The sequence below is a fragment of the Ostrea edulis genome, chromosome 5 (assembly GCF_947568905.1).
Source record: "Ostrea edulis chromosome 5, xbOstEdul1.1, whole genome shotgun sequence".
Taxonomy (NCBI): Eukaryota; Metazoa; Mollusca; class Bivalvia; order Ostreida; family Ostreidae; genus Ostrea; species Ostrea edulis.
The window spans coordinates 69,019,985-69,033,061 of NC_079168.1; the positions used below are offsets into that span (position 1 = coordinate 69,019,985).

The following is a 13,077-nucleotide window of genomic DNA, read 5'->3' on the forward strand; positions in this document are numbered from 1 at the left end:
GATAAAGATTGAAATATTTTGAATTTAGAGACAAATTTGGCGATTCGTGAAATTATGAATAATGTTTCATGTAAACACCTTTAAGTTAAATGACTTTTCTTGCAAAGATGATGAGTTCTGGCTTATCGGACATTGCCCTACATTGTGTTTGCCGGAAGAATTAGTAAGGTGGCTCAGACGAACCAACAGTTTTTGTGAGACGAAGTTGGGACGGATCTCTTTCTTTTAGTGGTCAGCTAAATCTCTTTTATGATGGTTATGGCCGAGAAAACTCTTGTGGATATTAGAAATGGGAGGCGATCTCGATGCTCTAGTCCAAACGAATCGGATGATAGCAGTGATGATTCCGATCACGGTGAGTTATCGTCCTTGTCAGCTTGTATCATTGTTTGTATTTGTAAATGCCATGTTCAAGGGAATCGTTCCAAGCTGATCAGTGTGTGTCATAGACGCGTATAAATGAGGAGGTATGCTTGTTTTGAGTAAAACTATACTTGTTTGGAAATTAACAAAGATATTCTTTTTAATAAAAATAAAACAAAAAATATATATGAAGGGAAGACAACTCTTATATAAACTGTACGTGCAATGCTGTTAAAGCTAAGAAATAATAGGGACGAGGGAGCACAAACATGTAAGCAGATATAGATACATGTAGGGACAATTATATTTGAGGGAAAATGTGAAATAAGTGTAATTTTACTTTCTACAATATACATTCACAGTCATTCCAACAGAAGATGTTTTTGATGGAAAAGGCAGGGGGAGTAACAATGTATGACTAAAGTTGAAATCTTTACACCAAGAATTTCAAGAAAAGACAGCCGGGTCGATATGTTTAATAAAAAGTGTTACTTTGTGATTAGAATGAAGCATATTAGATCTACGTCATTATAGAAAAAAAAATCTTTATAAATTTCTTCTGGAAAAGGCTTTAACTTTGCAGGGATTGTACTGTTAAAATAGCACATTTTGGCGAGTAGTAATGAAAAATGACAATAAATGAAAAAGATAGAGAGGCATTGTCTTTTATCATGGAAATTGTTTTGATTCAAGAATTATGTATATATATTCATTTTAGCCAGGGGTGTGCAATTAAAAGAATTAACTTCTAACCCAGGGGGCTAGTGCTGATAACAGTTACTAGCCCAAGCTTGTTAGTTACTAGCCCATGGACTATGGACAATAATAGAACATTAATTTTAGAAATAGAGTTGATACATGTAAATTAAAATAGTTTAATACAAGTAAGCAATGGTCAGTTTCATACCTTTGATTTAATATTAATCATTCTGTTTGGTAGCATTGGTTCAGTGGCGAATGATTCAGCCTAATTATAATCATATGGCTTTTCATGTTTTCTAAAAAAAATAATGTCAGAGCTCTAGAAAATGCACTGGTCCACTGGGCATCCCCAATAGATTTTGAGTATGTCCGGTCAAAATCTGAATTGTTTCAGTCAAAATGTCAGACTGGCAGTTTTTTTTGGTACCATTTCAGAAAAGTTGGTATGAAGACGCTAAAGAAATCTATCAATTTGAAAATGATTTCTTTGTAACCCAATCATTAAAAATCATTAATTACGATGAACAAAAATACCCCCCAATTTTTAAAAGCATTATAAATATGTTGTTTCTTGATAAATCTGGAATATTATAAATGATTCTTTTTCAACACACTGAAATCTAATTCCTGTTTCACAACATGTGGTCTATCATAATGGGCAGATATCGCTAATTCAAGAAATTTGGAAGAGTGTCTGGAGAAACACAGAGCCAAACCGTTTTTGAATCAGGAGAATCTCAATGGGATGACATGACTGATAACTGTGCATCTGACGGTAAATAGACTGTGGACCATCGACAGCAATGACAATGTAATTCAAAAAGATGTTATTGAAATTGACTCTTTATTAGCCGAGGTGCAACGAAGTTAAACTCGGCTATTGGTTTGGTGATGCTGGCGGGCGGTTGGGCGTCAACAATTGGTTCTTGATGACAACTCGAAAAGTTTACAATCTAATCAAATGAAACTTTGATATATTGTTGGGTACCAGGTAAGGAAGACCCCTATTGATTTTGGAGAAAAATGGTCAAAGGTCAAGGTCACAGTGACTGAAAATACAATGAAAATTTCAGAAAAATTTGGTTTTTACGGATGATAACTCAGAAAGTTTAAATCAGAATCAAATAAAACTTTGATATATTGTTGGGTACCAGGTAAGGAAGACCCCTATTGATTTTGGGGGGAAAAGGTCAAGGTTTCATTTGAGAATTTTTCACTGATGGAGACGTCACCAAGACCTGTGAAGGGCTTCAAATTTAGACCTTTGCTCGGCACTTACAGCCATTGAACAGTGAGGGTTCTTTAACGTGCCACGCCTACTTTGACACAGTACATCCTTTTTTAAGGTCATCTCCGAGGACACGTGACATTCACTCCTGATGCCGAACATTTGGGGATGGAACTGTCACTACCTGTTTTAATGACTTAGGTCTGTCGCGACTGGGATTCAAACCCCGACCTTTTGGATGCAGGGGCGAACACTCTAACCTCTTGACTACCGCGGCAGTAGGTCAAACACTTTTCCAGATTTTTTTTTTATTTATACGGATTAAAGATACTGGTATCGCCTTGAAATTTTGTCACAACCTCCCTCTCTGAGAAATACATAATCAGTTCACATTTCAACTAAATTGGTGCACTTTGACTTAAAGTTTAGGGCTAAAAGTAGGCCAAATAGTTTCCTGGACTTTTTCTCATCAGAGATACAGATATTGCACTGACAATTTGTCATCCATCTCAAAGAAGTACAGAATCAGGTCACATGTCAGATGGATTGGTACACCTGACCATGACCTACTTTAAGACTTTTCTATTCAGAATGTGTGTGATATCAATTCAGAGTGCATAATATGCTTACACTGTCAGGTTGAATTTCACTGTCAGATGGGCGTATGTTGTACCATTTTCGGTTCTCTTGTAACAGTATTTGCAATGCATGAGGTTTTTCTATCAAAATACAGTCTGAGACCATTAGATGTAGTCCGTGTTTAGATCAGGTCATGTCATCATGGTCATGCAAATATCCCAAATTGTCTATGCCATATTTTAAGAATGATAAGTGTGAATGCTAATGCACTTAAAATAAATAAATACTTTCCCTTTCAATCATCAAAATCTATTTTTGTGACCTGGATATTTCAACATTCTTGATTATTCAAAGTATCTCTTTGACTCTCAAGTACAATACATTTTTTGTTAAATGTTGTGAAATATTGGGATAGATTTTTTGATTTAGTAGAATTCAAATTTTCTTCAACAATATAAACTAGATTAGCCTTAGTTTTTCTTTATTTCCCAAACATGGCACTAATATAAAAATGAAATGATATACACCCAACTTAGCTGACACAATTTTGAGGTGAAGGTCATATAAGACAGCTGTTAGAAATGATTTTACAATTAAAGTATTTTCCTGCTGTGAAACCTGGTGTTGAAGTGAATACAAAAAAAAAAAACCCCACCAACAGATATTGTATGAAAAAGAAGAAAAAAATGTGAATTCAAACCACACTCTAGTCTGGCAAAAGAAGTGAGAAAGGTAGGGGTGCAATGACGATCGGCTTGATTCACGATACGATAGATATCGTGATATAGACTTGAAGATACAATATGTATCACAATACTTTAAAGATGCTATGAATATTAACAAATGAACAATTACACTGCTTTTGGTATCATTTAATTGCACCTTGCTGTTACAACTGCATGTTTTTCTTTAAAAAGATCAAAACATCAACTAGATCTACCGTTTTCTTTCCGTTGCACAGAATCCAAAATGCCCCATACTGAAGATTTATGTGTTGCATGGGGAGAAATAATGTTTCCCATTACCGGATTTTAAAGCCAAATCGGACAGGACAGTTCAAATTTATTCGGACCGAGAATACTGATTCACAGTAAAGTGTAAAGTATCATGAATTAAACCGTAGCATAATATTTATACCATGATATACCATCTCACGCATACAATTTAAAACAAATGAAACATAACAAATTATATAATATAACTTTCAATAAAATTTACTGGGCTTGCTGATAAAAACTGCTATGTAAGAACCGACATGGCGGGTGATGGACAGTAAACAATCTGGATTTGCAATGCATAAAGTTTGATTAGCAAAGTGATAATTTCATCGACCATATCTTCATAAGGAATGATCTGTATCAATAATCTCCGAAACATCTGCTTAATTTATACTGGTATACTTGGAGCAATACCCACGCCTTATTGACTTCATAATAACACTAGAAGTAGTTGGAAAAGTCTTCACCCTATCTGCCAAATTGACTAATCTAAGGATTTTTCACAGAAAATGGCTAAAAATAAACTTGTCTAATACTCTGCATTGACCCTATTTCTGTAGAATTGCTGGAATTTCTTCCTAATTGGCGATATACAAAATTATCCCATGGTTTTATTGTTTTTATATTTGAATAATACAAAAACAACAACTAGACATCTTATTCTGTAAGTGTATGAAATAATCATCATGATCACCATCAATGTATCATGAAGTCTGAAAAAAATGAACATCAGTTTGACTACATCCAATTCTTGGGTGTTTGACTGAAAGAATGACACCATGAACCCTAAGGCCATGGCAGGTAAACAAAAGGGGATCAGATTTTTTTTTACCATAGGAATATATAGGAAAATTCAATATTGTTCACCCTAGGGTGAGACCATAATGTTGGTTTCATGTTTTATATGGTAGAATGCAGTTTTTCAGATGAGCAATGTAGCCCATGGGTATCTTTTTTTTGTATGTTAATGCCATAAACATTATAAAACATGCCCTATTTGATATCAATGTGCTTGTATGTCATGCTTGGTTTTTCTTATTTTCAGAGGGAGGTGGGATGAGGGTAGGGAATGACTATCAGGCAAAAGTTCCAGAATTCAAACCAGGTATTTTTGGTCTCAATAAGAAGAAATGGAAAAAAACCCTGTGTACTTTTTTGAAAATGCATTCATGATTAATGTAACTGATAGTGGTAATCCTTGCTGGTGTTTGTATTGATCCAGAACTGAAGCCTGATCCCAGAAATGATGCCATCCTTGTGTGGGCCCCAGCTATTGATCTCTCTGATGGAAAAGGTAAACACCATTGTACTACAATAGTAAACTTATCAACATGAGATAATAAACAGGAAGTTGTATGTACATGTCACTTATCAGATTATTAGAATTTTCTCTCTCTGTATTTTCAGTGGATGAGTATGTCAACATAGCCAAAGAAAAACATGGGTACAACACAGAGCAGGTAACCCAGTGCTGTTTGGATATATCTAAATAACATTACATACACTTTATATTTACATTAAACTTGGCCCTGAAAATCATGTTTGTAAACACGGTGTTCATTTATAGATCTATCAACAATGAGGCAAATGTGCATGCATTTCATAGGACTTTTAACAAATGTTTTAAAACCAGGTGTGAAGGCAGGAACATTAAGATTTCTAAAAGCGTGTCAATAGCATTCATCATTTTTACATAGAGTAATTGCTAAATCAACTTAGGGAGCAAGCACGAAGAAGTAAGAACTGAAAATTTTTACTGTCTGTCATAGCTTTTTTCTCCAAAGCCATAAACTTTGGCGCCATACTGATAGCTGAGTCCGGGCTCAGGCCTTGTTTTGGAAATGAGAAGTTTAGATACCTTGCATACCTATTTGTGGAAGATTTTGAAATTTAGGTTGATTGCTAGGTTTTACACATCAAATACTACCATGATTTATATGAAAGTATTTTTTTCTCCAAAATGTTGTCCAAGCCCCTTTAAAGTGATAAATACCATGTTTGTTTGGTTTATTTTACAGGCACTTGGAATGCTATTTTGGCATAAGCACAACATAGAAAAGGCTCTGGCAGATTTACCTAATTTTACCCCATTCCCTGATGAATGGACTGTTGAAGATAAAGTTTTATTTGAGCAAGCATTTAGTTTTCATGGAAAGAGTTTTCATAGAATTAGACAGATGGTGAGTGTTGGCTTTTAATTTGAAAATATATGTATATTGACTTCAATTTGGGGTAAATTTAGCTTGTTTGCATTTGCTGTTGCATTTAGTCAAGGAATACAACATGTAATAAAGACTGTATGGAAATATTTTTCAATTCAGTTACCAGATAAATCCATAGCAAGTCTAGTCAAATACTACTACTCCTGGAAGAAAACCAGATCTCGCACAAGTTTAATGGACAAACAAGCGAAGAAGCTGAACAAGACAGGAGAAAGGTAAGTTATATCACCTGAGCTGGATGTGGGGTATTCTGATATAAAATATCAACGTCTGTTCATCTCTCTGTATGTACAGTATGTATGTCTGAAGTGAATGTTTCTGGAAATCTCCATAATTTATGAATTAATGAAATAAGATAAATGATATACTGTATCTGATAGATTTTACTTATGCATGTAATGCTAATTATTTGGGGGTGGGGTGGGTTGAGGATTGATACACTATAGAAATTAAAACTGTAGTAAGAGAGAGAGAGAGGTTGAACTATAGCTCTGTATGAAGAAATGTCGACCGGAGAGCTACAGATCCGTCCCTTAACCAATTTTGTTCTATCTCTGTATGCATAAAAATTTTGTTTTAAAAATTCCCAACATATTTTCCCACTACACTTGTGTCAAGACACATCTTCAAACATCCACATGGACATTATTATTTGACTCTGTAGCTCTCTGATTTATCCAAGTAGTTTCTCAGCTCCAGTTCTGTTTAGAGAAAATTAGAGATTTTTACTCCCTGTTTGACTGTTATACTAGGGAAACGATCAACACAGAGCATCAACAAGAAATAAGGGATGTGTTAGAAATATGGAAAGAAATTATAATCACACCAGATTTACTGGAAAGATAAATTCATTTACTTTCTTTGAGGCAAATTGTTTTTGTGGTTTGAGAAAAATAAGCATGTTCATGGGGACTTATTTCTCGGTGGAAGAGTTGTCTTTCTTTATTGTAATGTGTGTATAGGGGATTTTAGCTGTGACATACGGCCCCTTACGATTTAGTAAAACATCAAAGTTTGAATTATGCAATTTACAATGCCCCAAGATGTTCATTGATGCCTTAACTTAGAGGTTTAGCATTTTATTTTACTGAAAAGTTAGTTAACATTAAGAGCTATGCCATCTTTTGAAGTTGAGTTTGTCTGTTTTTGTTGTTAAATCTCTATTGATATTCGTCGAATGACCGGTTTTTAAAGCCTTTGTTTATATTGAGCACAAGGTTGTCCAGCTTTCTCTTTTCTATTATAAGTACTTTTTGTAATAAAGAAAATTTTATACAAAAGGCAAGACTGGATGATTCTGTGCTGGTGATGAGATTCATAAAAATAGATACAATAAAAACCTGCAGAAACTATATGTCTTCTTTCTACCTCATTTACCTGTATTGACCTTGGGTTGTAATTTGGTAGTTTTCAGGCTAAGGGTGACCATTTAAACCTTTTCTACCCTTATCTTCCAATGTCCAGGGGAAAAGGACTACACTTACTTGAGATACATCAGTGTTTGGTATTTACCAAAAAGCATAATAGATAGATTATATCTATGTATAGTGGAGAGGTCCTTTATGAGTATCTAAAAACCACAGTAGCAATGAAAATTAATGAAATTACAGTACAAATGTATATGGAAATAGGAGTTCACTTATAGTTTAAAGTAATGAATACTGCTCAAGTTTTCCTGCAGAATTGATTAACTTCAATCCTAGATTTGAGCATAAATTGATATTTAACAAATCAGGGTTTTTTTTTGTAAAATATTTTAGTGATGAAGAATCTGATTCCAATGGCAAACGCTCAGGTGATGAAGAAGACACTCCTAAAGAAAATGGGGTAAATTAACAGATACCACATTATTTTATTCTGTAACTTTTTGCTGAAAAAAAAGGGTGGTGTCACTGACTTTCTTGGTTGTTTTATTCAGAAATGTTGATGTTAGTTAAGTACAGAAATGTATTTATACCATATTTTTTGTTTTAAACGTATTGATATCTGTTAGCATATTAATGTAGTGACACTGTTTTTAAATGTGTTTTAGAAGGAGGAAAAAGACACGTGTGGAAATTGTGGCATCCGTACAACTCAACTCCACATAACTCCCAAAGGATCCCTCTGTAACTCCTGCTATCAGTATTGGAGGTACTGATCAGTGCAAATTTGGTGTTAGGACTGGCATGTACTGTAGATTCTTTACTTTACGCAAGTACATAATGTGGCGAAATGACTCGTATACATCAAATATTGAAACTGCGTGAACATAAATTCGTTTGTGGTCTGTTAATCAGGAGTTCTTGCATGTATTTTAATGATAGAAAAATAAAAGTGAATAATTTTATTTCGTGAGTGATGTCTGTCACGAAATTACGCGATAATAAATTTCTCGCATATATTTAGGGATCTACAGAATGTGATTAGAAGATATGATTCAACATCGTGTTCATATTTCTGGACCTTGTTGCACCTTTTTTCATGCAAACTGCCTTAAAAATTTCTGTGTTTCTGAGAAGATTATCTTAAGGTAACACTAATATTGTCCATGTTTACAGAAGAACGGGTGTGATGCGAACAGCAGGTCCAAAACGACATGACCATGGACAGCACCGACATAATCCAATGAAACACAAGAGGAAACCACCCAGGGGAATGTTCCTGAACTACGAGGATTTACAGGTCATTGTCAATGGTCCCCAAGGTCAAGCAGAGGCTCTGCTGAAATCTCTGGATCAGGAGCTGGTGTCTCTTAAAAGACAAGTAAGTCTGATACCAAGAATTTCCCAACAAATTCTGTATGGTACTGGTAACTTAAATATTTGAGTGCTTTCAAAATTTAGTGATATAAAAGGTTTAGACATGGACTAAATGGTTGAATTTAGGATTTACACCATCATTGTTGCGCAGTATTAATTTTTCTTGATCTTGAAGTTGCACACTTACAACTGCACCACAGTTGTCAAATATGAGATTGGATGATATTTATACATGCAGTGTCAAATTATCCAGTATTATCTAGACTCAAAGTGCAATTGGATAACTGTAATGGTTGATTTCAATACAAGACACAGCAGCTGATCTTAGTGCTATTTGTATCTAAAATGACATTGGTCCTAATTCACTTGATTACAGGTTCAGAATAACAAACAGATGCTCAGCCTGCAGAAACACAAAATGGCTGCTGGTATTGACGATGTCAAACCACCAGAGGTATGAATAGAATGTGCATAGAAAATTTTGAGTCTTCTTGTCATTTTTACAGCATTTAAATTGGTAAATTGTTTGGGGTTTTTTCTTCAGACTAACCCAAGAATAAATGCCAGGTGGACCAATGAAGAACTACTTCTTGCAGTTCAAGGTCTGTACTTGTTCAGTGTTTTATACAGGTGCTAAAATTGAATCATATTTTTCATCCTCTGTCTTAGTAAATATGCAATTTCTTTTATACCATGCATGTTTTACCTTAAATGCCAAGTGAAACCTGTATATACATGTATGTGTAGATAGCACATGATCATTTCCTAATTCTACTCAATAACACATGTACACTGTACTTCGAATTGTGATCATTCACTGGGTATTTTTGGTGGTGGAATTTTTAAAATTTTTTTTTGTTGGCATGTAAAATGTAGTTTTAAATTTTGATGCTTTTTATACCCCCCCCCCCCCCCCCCCCCCCCCCCCCGAACAAAGTTCTGGGGGGTATGTAGGAATCACTCTGTCCGTCCGTCCATCTGTCTGTCTCCAGATTCGTGTCTGGGCCAGAACTTCTTTGTTCTTTGACTTAGGCATACCATATTTGGCACACAGGTGGATCACCATGAGATGATGTGTCGGGTACCTTCATGACCTTGACCCTTGACCTTAAGGTCAAAATTAAAGGTTTTATACAATGGATTCGTGTCCGGGCCATAACTTCTTTGTTCTTTGACATAGGCATACCATATTTGACACATGAGTGTATCACCATGAGACGATGTGACATGTACCTTCATGACCTCCATATGAACTTGACCTCAAGGTCAAAATTAAAGGTTTTTTACAATGGATTCGTGTCCGGGCCATAACTTCTTTGGCATAGGCATACCATATTTGTCAAATGAGTGTATCACCATGAGACGATGTGGCATGTACCTTCATGACCTCCATATGACCTTGACCTCAAGGTGAAAATTAAAGGTTTTTACAATGGATTAGTGTCAGGGCCATGACTTCTTTGCTCTTTGACATAGGCATACCATATTTGACACATGAGTGTATCACCATGAGACGATGTGTCATGTACCTTCATGACCTCCATATGAACTTGACCTCAAGGTCAAAATTAAAGGTTTTTTTACAATGGATTCGTGTCCGGGCCATAACTTCTTTGACATAGGCATACCATATTTGACACATGAGTGTATCACCATGAGACGATGTGTCATGTACCTTTATGACCTCCATATGACCTTGACCTCAAGGTCAAAATTAAAGGTTTTTACAATGGATTTGTGTCAGGGCCATGACTTCTTTGACATAGGCATACCATATTTGACACATGAGTGTATCACCATGAGACGATGTGTTATATACCTTCATGACCTCCATATGACCTTGACCTCAAGGTCAAAATTAAAGGTTTTTACAATGGATTCGTGTCAGGGCCATGACTTCTTTGCTCTTTGACATAGGCATACCATATTTGACACATGAGTGTATCACCATGAGACGATGTGTCGGGTACCTTCATGACCTCTATATGACCTTGAACTTTGACCTCAAGGTCAAAATTGATTATAGGGTTTTGACATCGTCTTACCATAAAACATGGGTGTATCACCACGAGACTATGTGTCATGTACATTTATGACCTCTTTATGACCTTGACCCTTGATCTCAAGGTCAAAATTATAGGTTAATGCCATGGATTTGTGTTCGGACTATATCTTCCATTTTCTTCTACAAAGGCATACCATATTTTTACACTCAGGAAAGAGGTAATTTATACCTATTAACAACACCCTTTGGGAGATTGGGGTAAGTGGGGGTATTCTTAGTGAGCATTGCTCACAGTACCTCTTGTTTGTTTTGGGGTATGTTGAATTTTGAAATGTCGGTATTGCAGTGGCTACTTGTAGAGCTCTTTTCCTATGTACATGTTCAGAAGGGTTTGATCGTCTGCCCAGTTTATTGAATAGACTTATCAAAAATGTCCCATGCAGTGTCCTGTGTCGGGCTCATTTCTGATTGAAGGAATCAAGCCCAATGTACACTAGAGTCAACATTTGTAAGATTCCCAGTAAAAATGAAATGTTTTGCAAGTTCATGGCACCAGGCTTTAGTTATGTACAAAGTTTGACTAATGCCATATAGCTAATTAACGTCTTATATAGGACTGAATGTCTGTTTCCTTACACAGCGGGGTTAAGGTGTCCCGAGTAAAATAACAAGTAATAACAGCTTATTCATATAATAGTTAAATTCTTACACAGCGGGGTTAAGGTGTCCCGAGTAAATAACACAGCAGGGTTAAGGTGTCCCGAGTAAAATAACAATAACAGCTTATTCATATAAAAGTTAAATTCTTACACAGCGGGGTTAAGGTGTCCCAAGTAAAATAACACAGCGAGGTTAAGGTGTCCCGAGTAAAATAACAATAACAGCTTATTCATAGAAAAGTAAAATTCTTTCAAGCATCGCATATTTTTAGTAAAAATCGTTTGTCAATACATAAACAAACATCGTATCACATGGGGAAATCCTTTGCTTAACTATTACGTCGTCATACAAGTGACGTAGAGCTATTTTATCCGCTAGACTTTTAGTTGTTTATCACCTCGGTACAAGTGAAAGATGCACTCAAATCATTTGCAGTTTGGGCTTGATATGTCGACATTGATATGGTAAATTTAAAAAGTGATACGGATCGGTACAATATCCTCTCAAATATAGCAATTTCCATAATCTCAACTCAAATGTTGGGCATTTTCCACATTCACATCCAAATCGTATCTAAACGAGGCAAAATATTGCACCTTCCGTATCAAAATCCTAAATCTGCAACTAGTTACCTTTCTGAATATGCCTTGATCGAAATAAAATATCGTCATCTTTCACCTGTATCGAGTCGATATGTACATGCGTTGGTTTTCTTTATTCCAAATGACTATACACATTGGGGGCGATGTCAAGGTCACAAAGTGATGTAAAGATCACTTTACAGTCTTTCGTGCACATTCTATATATAAAAATATGAGACATATATTATCGAAGAAAACTGGGGGGGGGGGGGGGGGGGGGGGGGGGGGGGGGGGGGGGGGGGGGAATCATCTGACAAACAGATTTAAACACATACAGCTTGAACACTAGATAATGGCAATAAATAGCAAGAAAAATATTATGACATTTTCCCCGCGATACAACTATAGACCTGTACGTCGTGACGTACTTTTATATTGTGACGTCATATAGTATGAAGTGCACCGAGGTACATTTTGTGATGTTTGTTTTAACTTTACTCGGACACCTTAACCTTACTGCGTATGTCTGCGGCCATATGTCTGCATCATATTTCAAGTACACCTTGTATTTATGAAATAAGGAACTAGTGTGAATTGGGTGAGCATTGTGACTATGGGGCTTTTTGTTTATACGAAGGTTCAGTCAATGTATTTCGTTTTCAGGTGTACGTAAATATGGAAAGGACTTTCAAGCAATATCAGAAGTTATTGGAAACAAGACGGAGGCCCATGTACGCAGCTTCTTTGTGAATTTTAGAAGACGCTACAATCTGGATGAAGTTCTCGCTGAGTATGAAGCAGAACATGGAAAAATTGATTCATCAGATAAGCTGGACATTGATGAGAAAGAGGAGGAAAAGGTTAGAATACTCCATTCTTCAGATGTTTGGAAAAATGTCTAAATATCAGTAAGATATTGTTTCATATTTCTGTAGTTACAGCTAATTAAGGAATTAGCGTGTTTTGCTTTTCAATGTCTTGTACTCACTACTTTGAAT

The 13,077-nt window shown here is 35.7% G+C and overlaps 1 protein-coding gene across 2 annotated transcripts in view; it reads left to right on the forward strand.

Annotated features, from left to right (window-relative positions):
- LOC125649027 (REST corepressor 1-like) overlaps positions 1 to 13,077 on the forward strand; it is a 15,410-nt gene continuing 2,333 nt past the window's right edge. The window contains exons 1-12 of one of the 2 annotated variants that reach the window (XM_048876238.2): positions 1 to 355; positions 4,916 to 4,975; positions 5,093 to 5,164; positions 5,278 to 5,330; positions 5,889 to 6,050; positions 6,192 to 6,307; positions 7,853 to 7,919; positions 8,125 to 8,225; positions 8,633 to 8,837; positions 9,210 to 9,287; positions 9,378 to 9,435; positions 12,743 to 12,939. In XM_048876238.2, the coding sequence (XP_048732195.1) occupies positions 250 to 355; positions 4,916 to 4,975; positions 5,093 to 5,164; positions 5,278 to 5,330; positions 5,889 to 6,050; positions 6,192 to 6,307; positions 7,853 to 7,919; positions 8,125 to 8,225; positions 8,633 to 8,837; positions 9,210 to 9,287; positions 9,378 to 9,435; positions 12,743 to 12,939 (1,275 nt within the window). In that variant the 5' untranslated portion in view covers positions 1 to 249. The remainder of the gene's footprint in view (positions 356 to 4,915; positions 4,976 to 5,092; positions 5,165 to 5,277; positions 5,331 to 5,888; positions 6,051 to 6,191; positions 6,308 to 7,852; positions 7,920 to 8,124; positions 8,226 to 8,632; positions 8,838 to 9,209; positions 9,288 to 9,377; positions 9,436 to 12,742; positions 12,940 to 13,077) is intronic. The other variant, XM_048876239.2, reaches the window with a different exon arrangement.